At 36.7% G+C, this 24,056-nt stretch overlaps 1 protein-coding gene across 2 annotated transcripts in view; it reads left to right on the top strand.

Moving 5' to 3' along the window:
• LOC308695051 (transcription initiation factor TFIID subunit 4) overlaps positions 1–24,056 on the top strand; it is a 66,598-nt gene that overhangs the window by 20,847 nt on the left and 21,695 nt on the right. For both annotated transcript variants that reach the window (XM_081372974.1, XM_081372973.1), the window contains 6 exons: positions 1,436–1,585; positions 5,403–5,478; positions 6,409–6,517; positions 12,057–12,226; positions 16,392–16,522; positions 18,875–19,000. In XM_081372974.1, the coding sequence (XP_081229100.1) occupies positions 1,436–1,585; positions 5,403–5,478; positions 6,409–6,517; positions 12,057–12,226; positions 16,392–16,522; positions 18,875–19,000 (762 nt within the window). The remainder of the gene's footprint in view (positions 1–1,435; positions 1,586–5,402; positions 5,479–6,408; positions 6,518–12,056; positions 12,227–16,391; positions 16,523–18,874; positions 19,001–24,056) is intronic.

Below are 24,056 nucleotides of genomic sequence, written 5' to 3'. Positions count from 1 at the left end.
CGTTTTTGCTCACTCTCAAAAAGTGACGATTTTAACATGCTATATAAAAATATCTGTGGGGTATTTTGAGCTAAAACTTCACACACACACTCTGGGGACATCAGAGACTTATTTTACATCTTGTGAAAAGGGCATTATACCCTCAAAACATTGACAATGTAAAGGCAAATGTAAAGGCCTTTTCAGACCAAAATTTAAATAATAATAATAAAAGTAATAAGGCTGAAGGAAAAGCAAATTCACACATGTACAGTAGAGGGCGCCGCTCAGGCAAACCGTTCAGCTGTGCTGCCGTTCTGGATCACGGGAGAATAGGATGTTGGAGAAGAAAGATTAACACTTACAGTACTTTACCAACAAAAACAATAAATCTAAAGTCATTTTTGCTTATGGTTAAACTGAATCATCGAAGATTAGCAGCAAGTACTTTGGTCAATAAAGTGAGATTAAATGCACACAAATATTTGTTTTATTTAACATATTTAATTATTGGAGGTTTGCGTATTATTCTGATTTTGCATTTCACAAATTGTATTCATTTTGAGGAATACTGAATATTTTTTGTGCAAGTGAGATTAGTAAATGCATGCTCACATTTAGTCTAGAATGACCATCATGTTTACACACAACATGTGTCTCTGCACTTACTCAAAGTTTTCTCAACATGAGGATGAGAGAGCTGTCAGTCAATAAATGTGAAAAAGTAACTTCCGTTACTTATTAGAAAAAATAAATCAGATATTTTTCTGTAAATTTAAAAGTAATGTGTTACTTTGCTAGTTACTTGAAAAAGTAATCTGATTACATAACTCAAGTTACTTGTAATGAGTAACACACAACACTGGTTATCACACACGTGGCTTTGGTTCCTTGCAGTCAGTAGGTCCAGCCAGGCGTAATACGTGTCATATCCTGCGCGGTCCGACCTGGCACGCTAATGCGACCGCGCTGTCATGCTACGCTAGCTGGCTTACGTCAAAATCCTCCAGAAATAGACATCGGGAGCCTGCGGGGTCCTCACGGGGACATCAGGGAGACGTCTTTGATTACTGAGGTTAATGATCTTTGAATGAATAATCACAGTTTACACATAAAGTTTACTTTATATTCTAAAATGGAATTGGAATTACACATATAAGATGCTTTTGTTATTGTGAATGATTCATCAGTGCAGGTTATTCCAAAGAAAAAAAGTTCTACAAGTAGATGTTTTCCAATATTATATCAGAAGTTCAGTATTTGAACATTTCTTAAGTCAAAGCAGCACAATTATAAATGTGCAAAAGTTTTTAAATTACAATTTCAATAGTACATTCATAGACATTCCACGTTTTCACAGGATTAATTTGTTTAAAACGCGTGAATGATTGATTACTGAAATATGTGATAGGAAAAAAGGCAATAAAATCATGCCATTCATATTTTGTGTTTGCAGAAAAGTCTCCCTGCGTTGCGCCTGTCTCTCCTGAACAGCCAGCATTCTCTCACTCAGCCTCTACAGCCGAACAAGAGCAGTGTGACGCCGGTCCAGACGAGTGTCAGTGTTCGTCCACACCAGCCCAACAGCACCGCTGTCCTTCCTCAAGTATGATCTCACCTCTCACTCGCTCTTCTGGGCTCAGATGTGACCATGCACCACAAAGTCAGTCACATGGGTCAATTTTATGCAATTTAGATTCATGCATAATCTGAAAGCTGAATAAATAAGCTTTCCACTGATGTATGGTTTGTTAGGATAGGACAATATTTGGCCGACTATTAGAAAATCTGGAATCTGAGGGAGCAAAAAAATCGAAACATTGAGGAAATCTCCTTTAAAGTTCTTCATTTATGTTCGCAATTGTGCTGCATTCACTCACAAAAATAAATTTTACGATAGGAAATTTACAAAATATCTTCATGGAACATGATCTTTACTTAATATCCTAATGATTTTTGGCATAAAAGAAAAATCAATAATTTTGACCCATACAATGTATTGTTGGCTATTGCCACAGATATACCCGTGCGACTCGAGACTGGTTCTGTGATCCAGGGTCACATATATGCTTCACTTTTCTCTTTTTCATTCATACACCTTAGCAGAAACTATACCATAACTAGTATCTTGTGTGAGATCATAGTGTGGAAATAAGAGCACGTTCAGCACATGTACGTCTGTTAAAGGAATACATCTGCAAAACAACACACATCTGATGCACTTTACACATCTTAAAGACATTTAACATTTAACAGGAAATGTTTTGAGACATTGCAAACGCCCTAAACGCATCTTCTGCCAGATGAAGACGCACATCATCTTGTGTTTTTTTGATGATGTTGTGCTGCTCATCTTGGCCAGGCCACTTCTGTAAAAGAGATTTTTCATCTCAGACAGTTTTATCTGGTTAAATAAAGGGCAAAAAAACAAAAACATCAAATCTGTGCGATTTATGTGTGATTTCAGGGATTTTGCTCTTTTGAATAAACCAGTTTGATGACTAATGTTTGCAACGCAAAACTCCCTCTTCAGTCACTCTTAAACTACATTTGGTGACACTTTATTGTTACAGTGTAATTATATATTTAAGTATTGAGTAATATTAATTAACTACATGTATTTACTATAGGGTTAGGGTAGGATTAGGGTTTGGTTGAGGGTTAGTTGCATGTAATTATGCATCATTTACTGTTATTACTATAGTAAGTACATGTAACATGTAACAAGGACACTGTAAAATAAAGTGTTATCCTAAATCTTTTTCATTTGGACATCATCATCAGTGCCATGACCTCATTAAAGGAATAGTTCACCCAAAAATTTACATTTTGTCATCATTTAGTCTCCCTCAAGTTGTTTCAAACCTGCATGAGTTTCTTTCTTCTGCTGAACACTAAAGGAGATATTCTGAAGATTGCCGGTAACAGTCGATAGCATCCACTGACTTCCATAGTATAGTAAAAATACTGGTTATATCAACTCTCTGGTTCCCAACATTCAACAGAAGAAAGAAACTTATGATCACCCATATTTGCATATCATTATTATTCATTCAGAAGCTTGTTGAGGCCATTTTTATTAATTTTGTATGCAAAGAGTTAAAAAAAGATTGAGAAATGATAAGTATTGCTTTTTATCGTAATGCATTGTATATTGGTGCATATAAAAGAAAATGACTTCTTTGTGTTCATTTAGTTTTTAAATGTTTTTTTTTTTTCTCCTATGGAAAAAATAATAATAATCTCCCTTTATACCATTTCAAAGCCAATACAAAAATACACAGATATACACTACTGTTAAAAGTTTGGGGTCGGTAAGATTTTCATGGCTTTTGAACACTTTCTTCTGCTCACCAAAGGCTGCATTTATTTGATCAAAAATACAGTAAAAACAGTGAAATATTATTAGAATTTAAAACAGCTGTTTTCTATGTGAATATACAGTAAAGTGTAATGTATTCCTGTGATCAAAGCTGAATTTTCAGCATCATTACTCCAGTCTTCAGTGTCACATGATCCTTCAGAATGAATCAGAAATCACTCTAATGTGATGATTTGATGCTCAAGAAACATTTATGATTATTATCAGTTGTGCTGCTTCATATTTTTGTGGAAACCATCATATATTTAATTTTTCAGGATTCTTTGATGAATAGAAAGTTCAAAAGAACAGCTTTTTTGATATAGATCCCCATAGTGATGGAAAAATGTGAGATGGGATGAAAAATTATATTTCAATGCTTTTGGCGCAAAACATTTGCAAGAAAACGCAAAAGCATTGACATATGTTTACTTCCATCTCATATTTATTTTCCTTCACCATGTTCCTTTGGAGCTCCATATATAGAAATGTTTTGTTACATTATAAATGTCTTTACTGTCTTTTAATCAATATAATGCATGCATTTCTTCTTACTGACCCCAAACTTTTTAACGGTAGTACATATTAAATAGCTTCAAAAGACCGAAAAACATCTAAATATATATTTTAAGCTCTTTCATGTGAGAAAATGGGATACGTTCATGGTATATGGTATATAATAGTGGTGGTGAGTTGGCCAGTGTGTCCTGCAGCCGCTCCGAGGTTCACGAGGAGATCTCCCTGAGGTCTGTAGGCTCTGAGCTGTAATGTAGCGACAGAGTCCGGGAACAGCGGAACGAGTCCGGGAAATATGCAGGTGGAGGGAAAGTGGAATGGATGGATGGGATTTGCTCAGGGCGGCACTGAGGGACTCGCGGGGACGAAGCGTCTCTATTAGTGTTGCTCCTGTGTTCTCACTTTGTCACTACCTTGTTTTCTTCCTCTTTCTCTCTCTCTGTTGTGCTTGGAAAAATCAGCCTGTGTATTCTATACCACACCTAGATGTGCCATTTATTAATGCACACAGATATCTCCATAAAAACACCCTGTAATTATTTTAAATTCTCTGAATAAGAGCCTACGTCTTAAAATCATCATGAAATTAAATAGACTTCATTTTATTATTACATGTTCTTAGTTTTTTTTAATGCAATTCAAAGTAACCCCGTTAGAGAAAGACAAAATATAATTGTTTGAAATGAAACAGTTTATTGAACCTTTAGACAAAGTATCTTAAAAAAATTGCATGTGTTTTTGTTGAGTATCGTATTTAATACATCAGTCTCATATAGTGTGATATAGTGAGAATATGGAGGAAAAAATAGCTCAGAGGCCGAAACTGAGCAAAAATATGCAATTTGGTGCAAATATTGATATTTATATGGACAAAAAGTGATGAAATTCTGATGTTTGTAATGTAAATCAGTGAGATCTTTATAAATGTACAGCAGATTCTTACATAAAATGCATATAAATATCAGTCGTCTCTCTATATCTGTTAATGATATCTTAGTAAGATATTATATTAAATAATGCTTAGTTTTATGATCAAAGCTCTGTAGTTTTAAAACATATAATGCAATGCAATACAATGATGATTGTCAGATGAACAAATAAACCTTCCTCAAAAGCCTGATGATCATATTTGATACACATGATTTTTCTAGCTTCAGTCCAGCTGAAATATTACTCACAATATAACAGTTATAGTTATGTTTACTTGATAAATATATTTCACAGCAGAAAGACACGTGAAGCTCGAGCTGAAGGAGGACGCTTTGACTAAAGAGATCATTTATTTACTAAACAAGTATGATTGACTGGTCATTGATGCAAAAACAGGTTTTACAGCAAAGTTTTGATTGTGTTGATCATTTTATTATAATAATAATTTAATATTATCATTTGTGTTGAGGCCTTAGAAATATGATACCATAGGCCTTATAAACCTAGACGCTGCTGATTCACGTCTGAAGTTCCAGACACAAAACTGAGCAAGACTCGAGTGTAAGAATGTTAGGATATGAAGGTGAAGTGTGTGTGTGTGTGTGTGTGTTTGTAGGGTGTTAAGAGATCGGTGGGTCCCGGCGGTCAGATACGGATGCCTGTGGTCATCACACAGACGGTGCGAGCGACAGGTGACTTTCATTTGTTTATTCACTCATCAGCTTTACATGAACACACACACACACACACACACACACACACACAGGTGTGTGCATGCAGATTTGATCCGTCTTTCTCCCCCTGCCCATCTCAGTCTGGTCTGTGTTATATTTTAGCCCTGGAAGAGCATTTTCAGGGAGAAAGTTTCTAAAAATAGCGCCTCCTGTAGCTGTGGGGCAAGAACATGCCTCTTAACATCACGTTCAAATGCACCCTGGCGGTCGTGTGTGTGTGAGGAGTGTGTAGGGGAACTCTGAGAGACAGACAGAGAAAGAAGAGCGAGATGCAGGAGGACAAAAGCAGAGGATCAGTAAAAATGGCAGCTCTCCTTGTTTTTCTGTCTCTCTTCGGGGGAATCTCACAAAACCTGTCAAGAGCACGCCCGGGTCATGTGACCCCATCAAATCAGAATGATAAAAGAGACATTTTTATGTACTTTAAATTAATTTTTATTTATTCATTATTTTTATTTTTATTTGAAAGAAAATGAAGTATTTATCTATCTATCTATCTATCTATCTATCTATCTATCTATCTATCTATCTATCTATCTATCTATCTATCTATCTATCTATCTATCTATCTATCTATCTATCTATCTATCTATCTATCTATCTATCTATCTATTTATCTATCTATCTATCTATCTATCTATCTATCTATCTATCTATCAATCGTTCTATCGTTCTATCGTTCTATCTATCTATCTATCTATCTGTAATGAGACTTTTGTGACTTTTGTGATCAAATGCGTTTAATTGTCACAGTGCAGGAACTCTTAATGCTTCTAGGCTTCATTAGCTTAAATACAGTGTGTTAGTGTGAAGTGTGACGTGACAGATTCAGATTTGTTGAAAAGAGGTGTGTAAGTTTTGTGATAATGTTGTCTTGTCTTTTCCCAGGTACTGTAGGGAAGCCTGCGGCTCTCCCGATGGGCAAGAGCCCTGTCAGCGTTCAGCTCTCAGGAAACCAGAAGAACCGGCTGAATGACCCGGGGGGGGGCTCGTTCAGGTACTGCAATACCGGCCGCCGGCACACGAGAGCAGTGTTTCACTGACTGCGGGACACACACTCACTCTCACACTCCTCCTCCTCAACACTGTCGCTCTGTTCGTCAGCGAGACTGAACACAGGAGAAAGTTTGGCGTGAAATAGCTCCTGGCTTCAGTGTCCTAATGTTGCTTTTTCCTTTTTCCTCGGGCGTGATCATTTCAAAACTAGCTAAATTACTTTTAAATTAAATTATATTAACTATGGTATATATATATATATATATATATATATATATATATATATATATATATATATATATATATATATCTTTTATTTAATATTTATTTCACTTTTAGTCATTTTACTACTTCAATTTAAGTTTTAAAATGTAAAAATGTTCATGTTATATTTATATATTTATCTAATTTTTTTGTATTTAATTGACCAAAAAACGATTTATTATTAGGCCCTAGTTTTAGTTCACAATAACAACACTGTTTTATATGCTTGAATATTTTGCATTAAATTTAAAATATATTTATTTTATACATATGATCGAGTAAATAGCATAATCATGAACACAATGATTTTCAAATACGTTTTCTTCTTACTAAAGATCATTAAATACTTGAAAAGCAAGTATTTAAAACAAAAAAATGTTTAGCTTTAAATGAACATTATAAATGAAGACAGAGCTTAACGTGGAAAAGCTTTAGTCTCTAGTTTAGGATGTTACTCTCCCCTTTTATTTAATGTGTGTGCTCATTTCAAAACAAGCTTCAATTATTTGTTAAAGTACTTCATATTCACTCATTATGGATTTACAGTAAGAACTACAGTATCTGGCTGAAACTGTGCTCATGAGGGACAGATATTGTGGCTCGATATGATATCAAGCGCTGGTCAAACTTGATTTGAGTAAACTGTGAATCGTGTTGTTCTCTTTGAGCTGCTACCTGTGTAGGGCGTTTCATCTCAGGTTAAGATGCTCCCTATGTAGACTGTGAACAATGAGGGAGCTCGCTAGGGTGTGTAACAGAGCTATTGTGTTTTGTCTTTGTGTGTGTGTGTGTGACAGGTCATAGAGTTCACAGTTATGTCTCTCTCTCTCTCTCTCTCTCTCTCTGCTCCGGGCGTCAGCCTCAGGCTCTGATTGATAAACCAATAAATCTTTAGCAGTGTAGCTAATTAAGCTGTCAGGTTTGCTTGTTACTGACGACCCTGTGGCCGACGGCGTGTTTCGTGACCATGATGTCTGTGATTGGCTCTCGCACCCTGATCAAACCAAACCACCCGTCGGGTAACACCAGGTCTCTGAGTTTAGTTCAGTTTAGTTTAGTTTTTTATTTAGAGAAAATAAGATAAGACATAAGAAGAAGAAAGAGAAAACCAACATACAGTATATAGTGCAAAGAAGTTCCACAGCTTTTCAATAAATATGAGAAATAAATAAGAATAATAAGAATAATATTATTATACATGTGTAACATATAGTGTATACAGATATAGTATGTACAGATTTCTTATTAAATTGATTGCTTTAGTGATTAGGAGAATTATTATTATTATTTTTTTTTTCAGCAAATGTGGTTGAAAAGAGTGTAAAGAAGAAAGAAATAAAATAAAATAGAATAAAATAATGTATATGTAGTTTAAATACAGTTTAGTTTAGTTCAGTTTATTTTATTTTAGTTTAGTTTAGTTTAGTTTAGTTTAGTTTAGTTTAGTTTAGTTTAGTTTAGTTTAGTTTAGTTTAGTTACTACAGCAAAGTTTCCTAATTGGAAAAAAATACTAATTTTGTGAATCAAAGTATTATTTATATACTATTATAGTATTTATTAATATTTTGAATTAGCTTTTGTTTATGTTTTTATAATTTCAGGTTTCATTTTAATTTTGTTATGTGCTTTTGTCATTTTTATTAGTTTTAAAAAAAATATTAATATTTATGTTTCATATTATATTTAAAGATATTTCATTTTTAATATCTCAATATTTAGCTTTAATTAATTGTTTTGTTTAGTTTTAGTAATTTTAGTATTCAATTTATAGTACCTCAATTTAAATGTATTTATTTCAATTAGTTGACAATTGTTTAGTATGTGTATATATATATATATATATATATATATATATACATCATTCCCAATGCATCATGGGATGAGCAGATTGTTCATTCAATGACTTTCAAATACTCTTTGTCTTGAAGATTATTAAATTTCAAATACTTTTTTGCTTCAAATGAATATTTTAATTAGCTGGTTGGTTTAGCTAAAGGCTTAAAACTAATTATTCAATATTTTTTTGGAAATATTTAAGAAGAAAATGGCAATTTTGGCAGTTGAAAGTGAAAATGGCAATTTTGGCAGTAAATATTGTAACTTTTTTTCATAAAGGGAAGCCGAATGGGACAGATCATATATGGCGTAAGAAAGATAATAATTCACATGACTTGAAAACTCCTCTCATTCATGTCTGTGGCGTGTGGCGGCAGCTAGGCTAACGTGCTAGCTCAGCGCAGTGCTAATGGCCTCTGTCAGCTCCTGCCGTGGTGTCAGGACTCATATACACCCTGCCCAGCCGGAGCGCACACACACACACACACACTCACTCACTCGGGCACCGGGGGTGGCGTGGACGCGGGTGAAGATGCCAGGGGGTCAGTGTCAGAAACAGAGGTACAGACGCGGATGTAAATCAGAGTGGAGCTGAGTGAACTTTGACCTCTGTGGCCGGAGCCATGAAGTTTTCAGCAGCGCCTCGGGCGCAGGAAACTCCACCGCTAATGTGCCGTAATTAGGACACTGTTACCAAGGCAACGGGGAAAAGGGAGAGTAATGATTGGGTGAAAAAGCTGCCAGTCGCACTGATGGAATGTGTCGCGCTTTCCTGATAACGTCAACATTCCGGTGGAATATTAGTGCTATTATAATATTTACTTGTGTTTTGAGTTAGTGTTTTCATTTTAGTTTGTGTTTGTAATTTTGTTCTGTGTTTGTCATTTTTATTAATATATTTTTTTTAACTTTATTTTTATTTCAGTTTTACTTTTAGTAATTTTATCCATCCATCATCCATCCATCCATCCATCCATCCATCCATCCATCATCCATCCATCATTCACACATCCATTCATCATCATCCATCCATCCATCCATCATTCACACATCCATCCATCATCATCCATCCATCCATCATCCATCCATCATTCACACATCCATCCATCCATCCATCCATCATTCACACATCCATCCATCCATCATTCACACATCCATCCATCCATCCATCCATCCATCCATCCATCCATCATCCATCCATCCGTCCATCATTCACACATTCATCCATCAGTCCATCATTCACACATCCATCCATCCATCATTCACACATCCATCCATCCATTCATCATCCATCCATCCGTCCATCATTCACACATCCATCATCCATCCATCCGTCCATCACTCACACATCCATCTATACATCCATCCATCCATCCGTCCATCATTCACACATCCATCCATCATCCATCCAACCATCCATCATTCACACATCCATCCATCCATCCATCCACCCATCTATCCATCCATTATCCATCCATCCATCCATCCATCCATCCATCATTCACACATCCATCCATCCATCCATCATCAATCCATCTATCCATCCATCCATCCATCCATCCATCATCCATCCATCCGTCCTTCATTCACACATTCATCCATCAGTCCATCATTCACACATCCATCCATCCATCATTCACACATCCATCCATCCATCCATTCATCATCCATCCATCCGTCCATCATTCACACATCCATCATCCATCCATCCGTCCATCACTCACACATCCATCTATACATCCATCCATCCATCATCCATCCATCCATCCAACCATCCATCATTCACACATCCATCCATCCATCCACCCATCCATCCATCCATCATCCATCCATCCATCCATCCATCATCCATCCATCCGTCCATCATTCACACATCCATCCATCATCCATCCAACCATCCATCATTCACACATCCATCCATCCATCCATCCACCCATCCATCTATCCATCCATCATCCATCCATCCATCCATCCATCCATCCATCCATCATCCATCCATCCGTCCATCATTCAACACATTCATCCATCCATCCATCCATCCATCCATCCATCTATCCATCATCCATCCATCCATCCATCATTCACACATCCATCCATCCACCCATCCATCCATCCATCATCCATCCATCCATCCATCCATCCATCATCCATCCATCCGTCCATCATTCACACATCTATCCATCCATCCATCCGTCCATCATTCAACACATTCATCCATCCATCCATCCATCCATCCATCCATCTATCCATCCATCTATCCATCATCCATCCATCATCATCCATCCATCCATCTATCCATCATCCATCCATCCGTCCATCATTCACACATCCATCCATCCATCCATCCATCCATCCATCCATCATTCACACATCCATCCATCCATCATCCATCCGTCCATCATTCACACATGTCAAGTCAAGTCAAGTTTATTTATATAGCGCTTTTCACGACATAGGTTGTATCAAAGCAGCTTCACAGTAATAAATTAAAACAATACATCAATGTTTGTTTCTAGTGGAACGTCCACGTTTGGTAATGCTGATCAATAGTATCGTTGATTGATTAATTAAATTAAATATCCCCAAATATCCCCAACTGAGCAAGCCAAAGGCAACAGTGGCAAGGAACCACATCCATCCATCCATCCATCCATGCCATCCATGCAAAAAATATATTTACTTTATTATTTCCTGCACATTCCCATTCTGTTCATAATACATGTGATCTACACACACAGTCGACAAATAACATGTCTGACAACTTTATTTAATAATTATTTAATAATTTTTTGTTCATGTTATATTTATATATATTTATAATAATTAACAATATTTATATCACATCCATTATTTTATTTATTTATTTTTTATTTTATTTATTTTATTTTATGCTCATTGTCCATAATACATGTGATGCAAATATCCCCCATAATTTTTTTATTTTAGTGTACTCACATCCACATTCCCATTTTGTTCAGAATACTCGTGATGCACACGGATAGTGATAAATAATTTATATTTGTTACATTTTTATTTTTATGTTGATATCTAAAACATTTAAATATTTAAAATATAAAATAAAAGTAGTTTATTCTTTTATTTTATTTACTTTTATTTTAGGTTAAAATGTGAAAGGAGTGTAGGAGTGACTATTTTAGGTTCTGTCACTGACCACCATTACTTTTCAGTTTCTCACCACTAATAATCAGTTTTTTGATTGGTTAATTTCATCCTGCATAAACAACCATCAGAATAATACGTACAAAAATACATTTTAATGTAGTTAAAGTAGTTTATCTGTGCGAGTAAACATCAGTGGCTGATTGTCGAATATCAAGTGCTTTGAATATGCATTAATATGTTGATTATAGTCTCCAGTACGGTATGTAAATCAGATATCGTACTGTGAGATCAGACTGATTTTCGTCTGTTATTTCAGAGACGATGATGACATCAACGATGTGGCGTCTATGGCCGGCGTGAACCTCAACGAAGAGAGCGCTCGTATTCTGGCGACCAACTCTGAGCTGGTGGGAACGCAGATCCGCTCCTGTAAAGACGAGGCGTTCCTGCCGACGGGTCTGTTACACCGGCGGATACTGGAAACAGGTAGAGTACCTCCTCCGTCATCACCGCGCTAATGCACCAGATGTTTACACTGCTAGATATATGTTCAGAAGAGTCTCACAAGGACACACACAAACCCGTCTCATTGTTCCGGGATGATATGGAGTTAAAAAGCCTGGAGCTTTTAAACTTTTTCTGTTCTTGTAAATGTAGGCCAGTCCACGCTCGCTTTGGGCACCAGGAGTGTGTGTCCTTATTGTTCCACCAAACTCTCACTATATCAGAATTTATATTGTTGTCCCCAGTAGAAACACGTTTTTACTAATGCCGGGCAACGATTAATTGCATCCAAAATAAAAGTCTGTGTTTACATAATATATGTGTGTATACTGTGTATGATTATTTTGTATATATAAATACACACACATGCATGTATATACTGTATATATATTTATACACCATTTATATTATTTATATATATATATATATATATATATATATATATATATATATATATATATATATATGAAGAGTTCAGATGCAAAAGCCTCTAAGTGCCATCTGAAATTTTCATAAAGCTTGTATATTTAAGTTCAGTAATTTCACTTAAATGACAAGTAATAGGTAATTTGCATTGCCATTTAAGTGAAATTATTGAACTTAAATATACAAGCTTGATAGAAATAATCATTCTAGAAGAAAATTTCAGATGGCACTTAGAGGCTTTTGCGTCTGAACTCTTCATATATATATATATATATACATATACATGCATGTGTGTGTATATATATATACAAAATAATCATACACAGTACACACACATATATTATGTAAACACAGACTTTTATTTTGGATGCGGTTAATCGTGATTAATTGTTGCCCGGCACTAGTTTTTACATTTGTGGTTTTGCATCTTTTCAACTGGATCTGGAACCGTTTTCACGTTGTTAAAGAGGTCATTACATGGAAAAGTGGTTTGATTAGCACGGAAAAATGTGCGACTCATCCTTCTGTGTTTGTGTAAATAAATAACAAAAAGAGCAGCACTGCAAGGGCCACTTGTGATGAGAGCTGAATGTTTGTCTGCCTAGATTTGCATTGTATCCGCATATCTGTCAACATGTTTATTTAACCTGGAACGTTCCTCAACAAACGCTAGAATATACACTACCATTCACACGTTTGAAGTTTTTAAAGAAAGTAATACTTTTAGTAATCAAGAATGCATTCAATTGGTTAAAATGACAGTAAAGTAAACTTTCTTTTCATCTGAGGACAAAAATCTGAAGCAGCACAACTGTTTTCAACACTGATAATAATCATAAATGTTTCTTGAGCATCAAATCATCATATTAGAGTGATTTCTGAAGGATCATGTGACTCTGAAGACTGGAGTAATGATGCTGAAAATTCAGCTTTGATCACAGGAATAAACTCAAATAGAAACAGATTTTAGAAATAGAAGCGAATAATAGAATAATAGAAAAGTTATTTTAATTTGTAATAATATTTCACCATTTTTCCTGTATTTTTGATCAAATAAGTGCAGCCTTGATGAGCACAAGAGACTCTTTTTTTTTTTTATGGTCGTGAATGTGTAGAAAACGCGGCTTCTAGTTCATTCAAGTCTTCCTGGGAAGTTCTTCCGAGGTGGAAAATCCTGTTTACGATGGCATGTGCGTTCAAGTCACTTTCGTCAGAGCAAGATGGCGGTGTACTTTCTCTTAATTAATTACACAAAAATACAGCAAGGTTCTTAAACTCTGGTTCTAGAAAATGAAGAACAAAGAAATGTGCATCAGTTGTGCTTTGCTTTTTTATGTTTTTAATTAATTTATGAGGCCACTGCACACTTTATCATTACATATTACATTGTTATAATATAATGCCATCATATTCTGTGCAGGTAATTAGCTTAATGTGCTGTAAATAGAAAAGCCTGACAATATCACTGCTAAATACCTTTAAGTATTGTGGTATTCTGACATGTTTCTCACGGACGCCCCCCCAACTCGTAAAGATCGTGGCTTAAAGAAAACCCAGAGCTTCCCACTTGTATCAGTTGTAGTGGCGTTCATGTGCGTTCAACTCATAAATACAGATGTAATGACTTGAACGCACCATTATATCGAGCGGTAGACTGGTGTTCATGTGGATTGCTCCCAAACACGTAATTTAAAACAAGCTCATTCACTCATGTGATTCTCCTTATGTGATGTGCTTTGTATAGTTTACAAATGCTACAGCATCTCAGATGAGTCAAGCTAATTTACTGCTAAACGGAGTACGATTTCTCACACAAAATGCACCATTTTCAGACGAGAATCTTATGAAGGACGTAAAAGTTCTTTCCTCACAAACTAGTTTAAACTAGCACTTGTTCTCTCACCCTCGTGTTTGCTACACATCAGATTAAGCGTCAGAAGCCCTAGGGTTTCTGTTTTACTGCGCGTTAGCGTCGGCATCGAGCTGTCGCTGGGAGAAGCGTGTAATTCTTCTCAAAGGTGCAGGAGTGTGTGTAGGAGGACGAAGCGCCCCCTGCTGGGCCGGGCCGGTGTGGTGTGGTGTCGATGATGGGCTGCTGGAGAACTCTTAGGTGACAGCAAACCAAGGGAGGCACAAATCCTGCCAGCTCGGCTCAATCTGAGAGAAATGCACACACACAACCCAACAAAACTCAATGCACACAAACACCCAATGCCCTGATTCACCCTCGTACACAAAGATCTTTCCTAAACAGTTATCATGTCTTTTACCTTTACTTAACATGAAATGCATGCTTTTGTGTGTGCATTCCTGCTCAGTCAGTAGAGCATGATGCTTTCAGCACCAAGGTCATGGGTGAGATTGCCAGGGAATGCATGAACTAATAAAATTCATACCTTGAATGCAATGCGAGTCGCTTTGAATAAAAGCATCTGCCAAATGCATCAATGTAAATATAGTTCATGCATATCACCTTGAGAGGACCAAATGAAGACCGCAGCTCTGTCTGTGCAGATTTCTGGTTCCAGGTGTCTCATGTATCCCGCATCAGATCAGAGTAATTGCACTGACTGAAGCTTGTCTCTTCTGATAGATTGTTGATAGGTGACGAGGAGGAAAAGTTGATGCTTCCAAGTCTAATTTTAAAACACAGGTAAACCTGCATTAAGAGATTTGCCAAAGATTTTATCCTCTGCAAAACCAGCTTGTTATTGTTTCCCCCCGGACTAAAAAGAAATTCCTCAGTTCATCTAAATCGTTCTTGTGTTTTTTTTTTAAGAGCCGTAGCCTTAAGAAACTCCTCATGTTTTGACATTCCTAAGATTTCTTTTTTACTTGTTCCCTTGTAAGATCTCGTTCGGAGTCATTAAGGACACTCTCGGCCGATTTAAATAATTGGTGTGATTTTCTTAAAATAATAGTGGAAGGAGAACTTATGTTAATAGCAAATTAAAGACGGGGATGTTGTAGATAGAAGCGCTGTGAAGGTTTGCAGCGTTCTTTTAAAACTCCAGCGCTAATTATCCTTTAAAGTAAAAGTTGTCAACTCACGTGAAAGAGCTGTTTTTCTTTTCCCATTATCTCTTTTTCATAGGAAAGAAAAATCACAAATTGAAAAGTCGATCTCAAATGTTTCTCCTCAGTTGCAGTCAGATGAAATAGAGACATTTGCTCTTGTTTCTCAGATGCTTCTCATGATAAAACGACACTCGTAATCTCTTATTTTTCTCAGACTGTTCTCAGAAGATCCCAATAAGATCTCAATAGATTCCTCCAATATCAAATTATCTGTGCTGCTATTTTACAGCTCTGTATATTTAGTGTAAGATAATTATTGACTTTGTGTCTGTATACGAAATTTTAGGAGAAACAACGGAGACAAAGTTGCTTGTTTAAGTCTTCTGGGTGGTTGGATCAGGTTTGCCGACGTTCCAAACCACAAAGGCTCATCCAAACAAATTTTTCTGAAATTTCAGGAAATCAGGTTTGAAAATGAGCCACAGAAGTTGCTAAACTATCTCAGCATATTTGTGTTTTAAACACAGGTCGTGTCAGTTCACCACAACAAACCTTGATTTTCTCAACACACATTGGACCTTTCTTGTGGAGGATTTATAAGATAGGACAGATGTAATTTTCTCTCGTTGGACTTCCTTCCAAACATCTGTGCGGTGATGTGTTTTGTTTGATTATTGATATGTTCTGCATTTCCTTGTTTCAGCTAAGAAGTTTGGAGTGACGGACGTACCGCTGGAGGCTGTGAGCTTCATTTCTCACGCCACCCAGTCCAGATTACGAACGGTGCTGGAGAAAGTTTCCTTCATCGCCCAGAACAGAATGGACTCTTGTAAGGTACGAGACGGGATCAGTGTGCAAGAGAGGCTTTTATTTATATGTGTATTCTGTTGCTGTAAATAGTTTTCCTACAAATGATGCAAACATTATTTTAGTGTCACAAACACACATTGTTTCATTCATTTGCTCACAGCAAATACTAATTCAAACAGTAACATGAAAATAATTTGCCGTTCAACACTTAAAATATCTGGAGAGAAACAATGATTTATTTAAATCACTAACATTAGTCATGCATTGGGTATTTATTTGTCTGTTTGCTTGTGAATGCAATGCCCTAACAACCACTGAAACACTCTAGCAGTTGCCTAGTGATGCCCTAGCAACACCTTAGTAACCACGCTTTTCACAACACAGGTTGTATCAAAGCAGCTTCACAGTAATAAATTAGAACAATACATCAATGTTTGTTTCTAGTGGAACGTCTACGTTTGGTAATGCTGATCAATCGTATCGTTGATTGATACTATTGATCAGTAACCACTGGTTACCCTTAGTAACCACCTTGAATACACAAGCAACCACATAGCAACACCTAAGCAACCACCCAGAATGCCCTATAAACCATCTTGAACACTCTAGAAACCACCCAACAATGCCCTGACAACCACTTAAACACTCTAGTAGCTGCCTAGTGATGCCCTAGCAACACCCTATCAACCACCTTGAATACACAAGCAACCACATAGCAACACCTAAGCAACCCCCAGAATGCCATATAAATCATCTTGAACACTCTAGAAACCACCTAGCAATGCCCTAACAACCACTGAAACACTCTAGCAGCTGCCTAGCAACGCCTTAGTAACCACCTTGAATACACAAGCAACCACATAGCAACACCTAAGCAACCACCCAGAATGCCCTATAAACCATCTTGAACACTCTAGAAACCACCCAGCAATGCCCTGACAACCACTGAAACACTCTAGCAGTTGCCTAGTGATGCCCTAGCAACACCTAAGCAACCACCCAGAATGTCATATAAACCAGTGGTTCTCAACTCCAGTCCTCGGGACCCGCTGCTCTGCACATTTTGTATGTCTCTCTTATCTGACATAGTTCAGTTCATGGAGTCTCTCCTGATGAGCTGATGATCTGGTTCAGGTGTGTTAAATAAGGGAGACATACAAAATGTGCAGAGCAGTGGGTCCCGAGGACTGGAGTTGAGAACAGGCACTGTAGAAACCACCCAGCAATGCCCTGACAACCACTGAAACACTCTAGCAGCTGCCTAGTGATGCCCTAGCAACGCCTTAGCAACCACCTTGAATACACTAGCAATGCCCTAACAGGCATACAGAGCTCTTTGCCAGTACTAGGGATGTGATGGTGAGGAAATATACATATGTGAATAAAAGCCTAAATTCAATCGGTTCATCATATAAAGCGATCGAGTCTCTTAAGAAAATTTAGACTAAACCGCTCAATTCATATTGATTAGTTTTACGGTCTCTTTATAGACTTTATAAAGCGTCAAAGTGGTAGTTGCGTAGCTGTCAATGGAGGGACAGAAAGCTCTCCATTTTAAATAAAAAGATCTTAATTTGTGTTCTGAAAGTCTCACGGGTTTGTAACGACATGAGGGAGAGTAATTAATGACAGAATTTTCATTTCTAGGTGAACTAACCCTCGCACACAATCGTTTTGTAAAGTGTTGCTGAAAAACTGTTAAAGTGGAAACTTTTGGGCACATAAATGACAAAGAGACAGAAGCATCCAGGTAAACAATTCAATATTCAAAGCCACAGCCAGAGAGAGTCCAACTCAAGCTTTAACCGCACAGTCGAGAGCGTCGCAAGACGAGCAAAACAAACCCACAAAGGAGGAAAGGCAGGTGGAGCGCTCTAAGAGCTGTTTATCTGTGTACATGGCGAGTAGTTCAGCGGAGAGGAGCGCTGTCACGGACGCACCTTTTGTTTTTCTGTTTTTCTGTTTGGTGTGTGTTGTGGCTTTTTGTTTTGTTGGTTTGCGTCTGCCGCTGGTTTATAAATGAGCCGTGCGCGCCCGTGTGAAGACACTCTGTTGACATCAGCAAAAAAACAAGATCGTCCTGACTTCATAGCCAACAAAGGACAGGAGAGATGGAGCCAGGGATGAGAGGAGAGACGAGCGCGTCAGAAAATGAAAAGAAGCAGGAAGTGCACAAAACAATCGAGGTCGCATTCTGAAGTAAACATGTTTTTTGCGTTAGTCCCATAAACTTCCGCCTCACCTGCCTAAGAAGAAGGTTTTCATCACCATTGAGTCATAATAAACACTCATTAATAAGTTAAAATGTGTTTACTGGTATCAGAAGTTTTGGTTAAACGTCTCCTGAGCTCTTTCTCTCTGTGTGTGTCTCCTCAGGAAGACGAGGGGTACGAGCAGTCGTCTGATGTGCGCTCGCAGCTCAAGTTTTTTGAGCATCTGGAACGGATGGAGAAGCAGAGGAAAGATGAGCGAGAGCGGGAGATTCTCCTCCGAGCAGCGAAGGTAATCTCTCAGATCCTCGCGTGGTGAGCGGTAATGACGGGATCTCGGCTGGAGGAGCGCAGGAATCATTCACTTTGGACTAATAAAACAGTTAGAGCACTCACACTTATTAGTTTTAAAATGATCACATCGTAAGAAAACCATATTCGCTTGTGTCAGTTCTTTATAAAACTCCAATCAATAAGATTTTTGAGTATCATTCCAGATATTTAGCATTAAATCAAGTAAATTTGTCATTATCAGATGCCTGAATTTTGCAATAAATGATCTGCAGGAAAGCAGTGTGATTCACTTTCCTTTTCAAAAGTTGGAAATTCATCTGGGATTTTCATTGATTTGTCACTCTTGATGTAAATAGACCATAAAATAAAACCATAAAAACATTTTTAAAAAATAAGTAAACTTTAATGATGGGATCTCGGCTGGAGGAGCTCAGGAATCATTTACCGCTGCAAACTGGACTAATAAACCAGTTAGATCACACACACTTGAAAAATGATCACATTGTAAGAAAACCATATTCGCTTGTGTCAGTTCTTTATAAAACACCAACCAATATGATTTTAGAGTATCATTCAAGATATTTAGCATTAAATCAAGTAAATTTGGCATGATCAGATGTCTGAATTTTTGCAATAAATGATCTGGAGGAAAGCAGTGCGATTCACTTTCCTTTATGGGTTATAAGTAAGTCGGAAATTCATCTGGGATTTTCATTGATTTGTCACTCTTGATGTAAATAGACCATAAAATAAAGCCAAAAAAACATTTTACATTACTTGAAATAAAAAATAAGTAAACGTAAATGACGGGATCTCGGCTGGAGAAGCGCAGGAGTCATTCACTTCGCTGCAAACTGGACTAATAAACCAGTTAGATCACTCACACTTGTTAGTTTTAAAATGATCACATCGTAAGAAAACCATATTCGCTTGTGTCAGTTCTATATAAAACACCAACCAATACGAGTTTTGAGTATCATTCCACATATTTTGCATTAAATCAAGTAAATTTTCCAATATCAGATGCCTGAATATTGCAATAAATGATCTGGAGGAAAGCAGTGTGATTCACTTTCGTTCCGGTATGAGAATGATTCTTCTGTTTATGGGTCATAAGTAAAAGTTGGAAATTAATCTGGGATTTTCATTGATTTGTCACTCTTGATGTAAATAGACCATAAAATAAAGCCAAAAAAACATTTCCATTATTTGAAATAAAAAATAAGTAAATGTTAATGACGGGATCTCGGCTGGAGAAGCGCAGGAGTCATTCACTTCGCTGCAAACTGGACTAATAAACCAGTTAGATCACACACACGCTTATTAGTTTTAAAATGATCACATCGTAAGAAAAACATGTTCACTTGTGTCATTCCTTAAATCAATTTCTGCTTAGTGAAATTGTCAAAATATTATGTAAAATTGGTGGCATCATTAAATTGTATTATGTTTATTTATTTGTCATTTGTCAGCCATTAGTTACTCAGATCTCTAGATAGATTATAGTTAATGAACTTCAAAAATGCAGTAATTTTTCTCTCATCTTAAACATCAGGGTTTCCTAACCTGGGGTGAAAAGTTTGTAATTAATGAAATCATAAACAGGTAAAATTAAAACTAATTATTCATTTTAAAATAAAACACTGACTAAAAAGAATGTGTTTTACCTGCATGTCATGTGGCCATTAACCGACATGTGCTGATATATTTTTGAAATATTAACCTAAGCTCTTCAAATAATATATTTAGGGTAAGGCTGAAAACAAAGTTTTAAAATTAGCTATTAGGTTTTTATAAAACACCAACCAACAAGAGTTTTGAGTATCATTCCAGATATTTTGCATTAAATCAAGTAAATTTGTCATTATCAGATGCTTGAATTTTGTAATAAATGATCAGCAGGAAAGCAGTGTGATTCACTTCCGGTATTTTTTTGGGTAAAAAAAAAAAGTCAGAAATTCTTTTGGGATTTTCATACTTGGAAATCTTGATGTAAATAGACCTTTATAAAATTAAAACCATAAAAAACATTTCCGTTACTTGAAATAAAAAAATAATTGTTAACTGAAATAAAATAAAATATGAAAACACATAAACTTATTTTATTTCATCTAGTTTCCAAAGCAACATTTCTCATTTTCATTTAGTTTTAACTTGATGTACTAAAATAACTCAAAAATGACAAAAATCTAATCACAGAACTGTAATATCTGTGTTAATCGTTCATAAAAAACTTTTTTGCATTGTTGCATTCATTTTTGCTAGTTTGCAGATATCAAGTTACAATAATGAAATTAGGCAATTTACACAAGAATGTTTTTATTTACACAGAAATGCTTTTATGAGGGAGGCTCAGTATATCAGGTCCGCATGCACTGAGAGAGCTCATCATGCTGTGACTGATCACACATCATCCCACAACTCGTCTGCGGATGTTTGAAGAAACTTTATATGTGAGAGTGTGTGTCTGATCCTGGAAGCCCCTGATAACCCCAGACGACGGAGTTTCCAATTAAAGATGCGATTGCGTTCCCTTTTCCCGTCGCCCGCAGCACGGCAGTGGAATAGTTCGGCTCGTTTCCATCATTAATTCATTGAGCTCAGAGACGATGACCCGCCGTAAAGACCCCCTCGCCTCCCTTCGGCCTAATGCCGTTATAAGAGCTAGATTATATTTCCGCTGGCCGGCCAAAACGACACAGTTTAGCTCAGATGTGAGTGTGAATGGCCACGCCGACCTCTGTGACTTTGTTCCGGGACGGGACGTTATGCAAGCTGAAGTCTCACGGTTTTAAGGGGTTTGAACTCCGCTGAAGCTTAAAATGCGATCATGGTGTGTGTTTTCAGCTCAAATGCCTCGTAAACGTGTCGTCTGTAGCAAATCATTCCCACTGTAGTCTGGAAACAGTGAATGAATCAGTAAGGTCCCATTCGTTAACATTAGTTAATTACATTATTACACTTTTAGAAGAAAAAGTTCCATTTAGAACCTTAAAGGGTTCCGTCAGGAATGTATATAAAGAAGCTTTTACCGGTTCCATTAGTTCCATTCCATTTAGTGTTTAAATCGGATTAAACAGTTTATAAACACACTTCATCACTAGAAAAAATGAAATAACCCATTAAACATGAGTATTATGCATTTATTTAAGACATTTCTCCTTATATAGAAACTTTTGGGCATAAAGCGTTCTTTAAAATTGAGTCATGAACTCTAGGGTTCTATATAGAATCTTAATAGAGTGTAACATGAACTAACAACGAACAATATTTCTACTGTAGTTAGTAATCTTTATCGTAATTTAAAATCAAAAGTTGTGTCTGAACTGTTTTTCTATTAAATAACAGTAATAAAGATTATTAAATGTTATAAAAATATATTGCTCATTTCTAGTTCATGCATTAACTAATACATAGACTTTAGTGTAAAGTTTTGGCAGTGATTGAATATTGACATATCTTGTGGGTTTAGATCAGTCCGTGGGAACAGGACGCGCTAATCGGCTCTGATTCGTTTGTGTCCTTGTGTTCTCGCTGTACGTCTTTAAGCTCAGCGTGATTTGACCCCTTAAACATGAACCTACTAAAATAAATCTCATCGTCCATTTCAAATATGACTGGAGTCTTCAGGGACGAGCGCGAGGGCCAGGGGCCAAACGCATTACTCTCAGCCGAGATAGCGACCAGTACGTGAACCGCCTGATATATTTAAAACCAATTAGCAGCGAGGAAGGGCAGAGTGTGTGCCGCCCCTCTCCTGCAGAGAGAGAGAGAGAGAGAGAGAGTTAGGAGACATCCTCATGGGGCAATTAAAAAAAGACTGGAGACCTAAACACAAAGCCCTCAGGATCACACACACACACACACACACCTCACACGCCCCTCTCTCTCTCTTTAAGAGACAAAATGAGAGTAAAATCACACAAGGCCACGATTAAATGCTTCAGCAGAGAGATTTACCCTCTCTGACCACACACACACACACACACACACACACTCACTCACATGCTCGCACACACACATGCACACACTCACACACACTCTCAAACTCACACTCTTAGGCACATACACACATGCACTCAAACTCTTACACACACACACACACACACACACACACACACACACACACACACACACACACACACACACACACACACACATTTTACATATTTTTAAAAGTTTGCATCACCCTGGTTCTCTCATAGGATTTTTCCATTGTTTTTGGATTATTTTGGGACATTTTGCTAACATTCCCATTAAGCTGAATACGTTATTTCTGAAGGTTCTCTGAACGATTAAAACGTAACTAATTTAAATGTGTTTTTCTGATAAAAAATTATTAAAATGATTGATAAAATGCGATAAAAAAATCCAGGTTTGCTGTGCTTGTTTGTGGGACTGTACACTTTGGACAAAATTTTGGCTATAAATATAATGGCTATAAAATAATAATAAATTATATTATTATTATTTTAAAATAAACTAAATTAAAACAAAATAAAATAAAATGTTATTACTATTGTAGTATTTCACTATAAAATAAAAAAATTGTATTTAAGAAAAAAACTTAATATTAATAATTGTATTGATTTTCTTATTTTTTTTAATTTTCAGACATTAAACCATCAAACTTTTATTTTGACTGAAAAACACAGGGATTCCTTAAAGCTGGTTTCTCATTATAAGTTTATGACGATGATTGGCTCATGTTGCGTTTCCAAATGCATGTTAAAGCGTCACAAACTCCGAGTTCAAGTGGAGCAGCATTTCCTGTGAGTCGAGACACTGAAAACACGGATCATAAGATGCGCACGTGTGTAAGATAACAGTGCCACACTTCACTCTGAAACACGCAGCGCATATATTTATTGAGTTCAGTCACAGCCTTTGGGATTTGATAATCTCACTTAGTAATATCATGATTTCGGTTTTATTTGGATTAAAGGCACACTATGCAGTTTCTGTTTTTCTCAGACAGCGCCCCCTAGAGTCGCTGTGGAGCACTTGTATTTAACGTTACTGTTACTATTCCGACTGCGCTTTCTTAGTTTTCT

The sequence above is a fragment of the Scardinius erythrophthalmus genome, assembly GCF_964197995.2.
Source record: "Scardinius erythrophthalmus genome assembly, chromosome: 8".
NCBI lineage: Eukaryota > Metazoa > Chordata > Actinopteri > Cypriniformes > Leuciscidae > Scardinius > Scardinius erythrophthalmus.
Note: the sequence above shows the minus strand (reverse complement) of the source record. Positions and strands in the feature narration are given on the sequence as shown.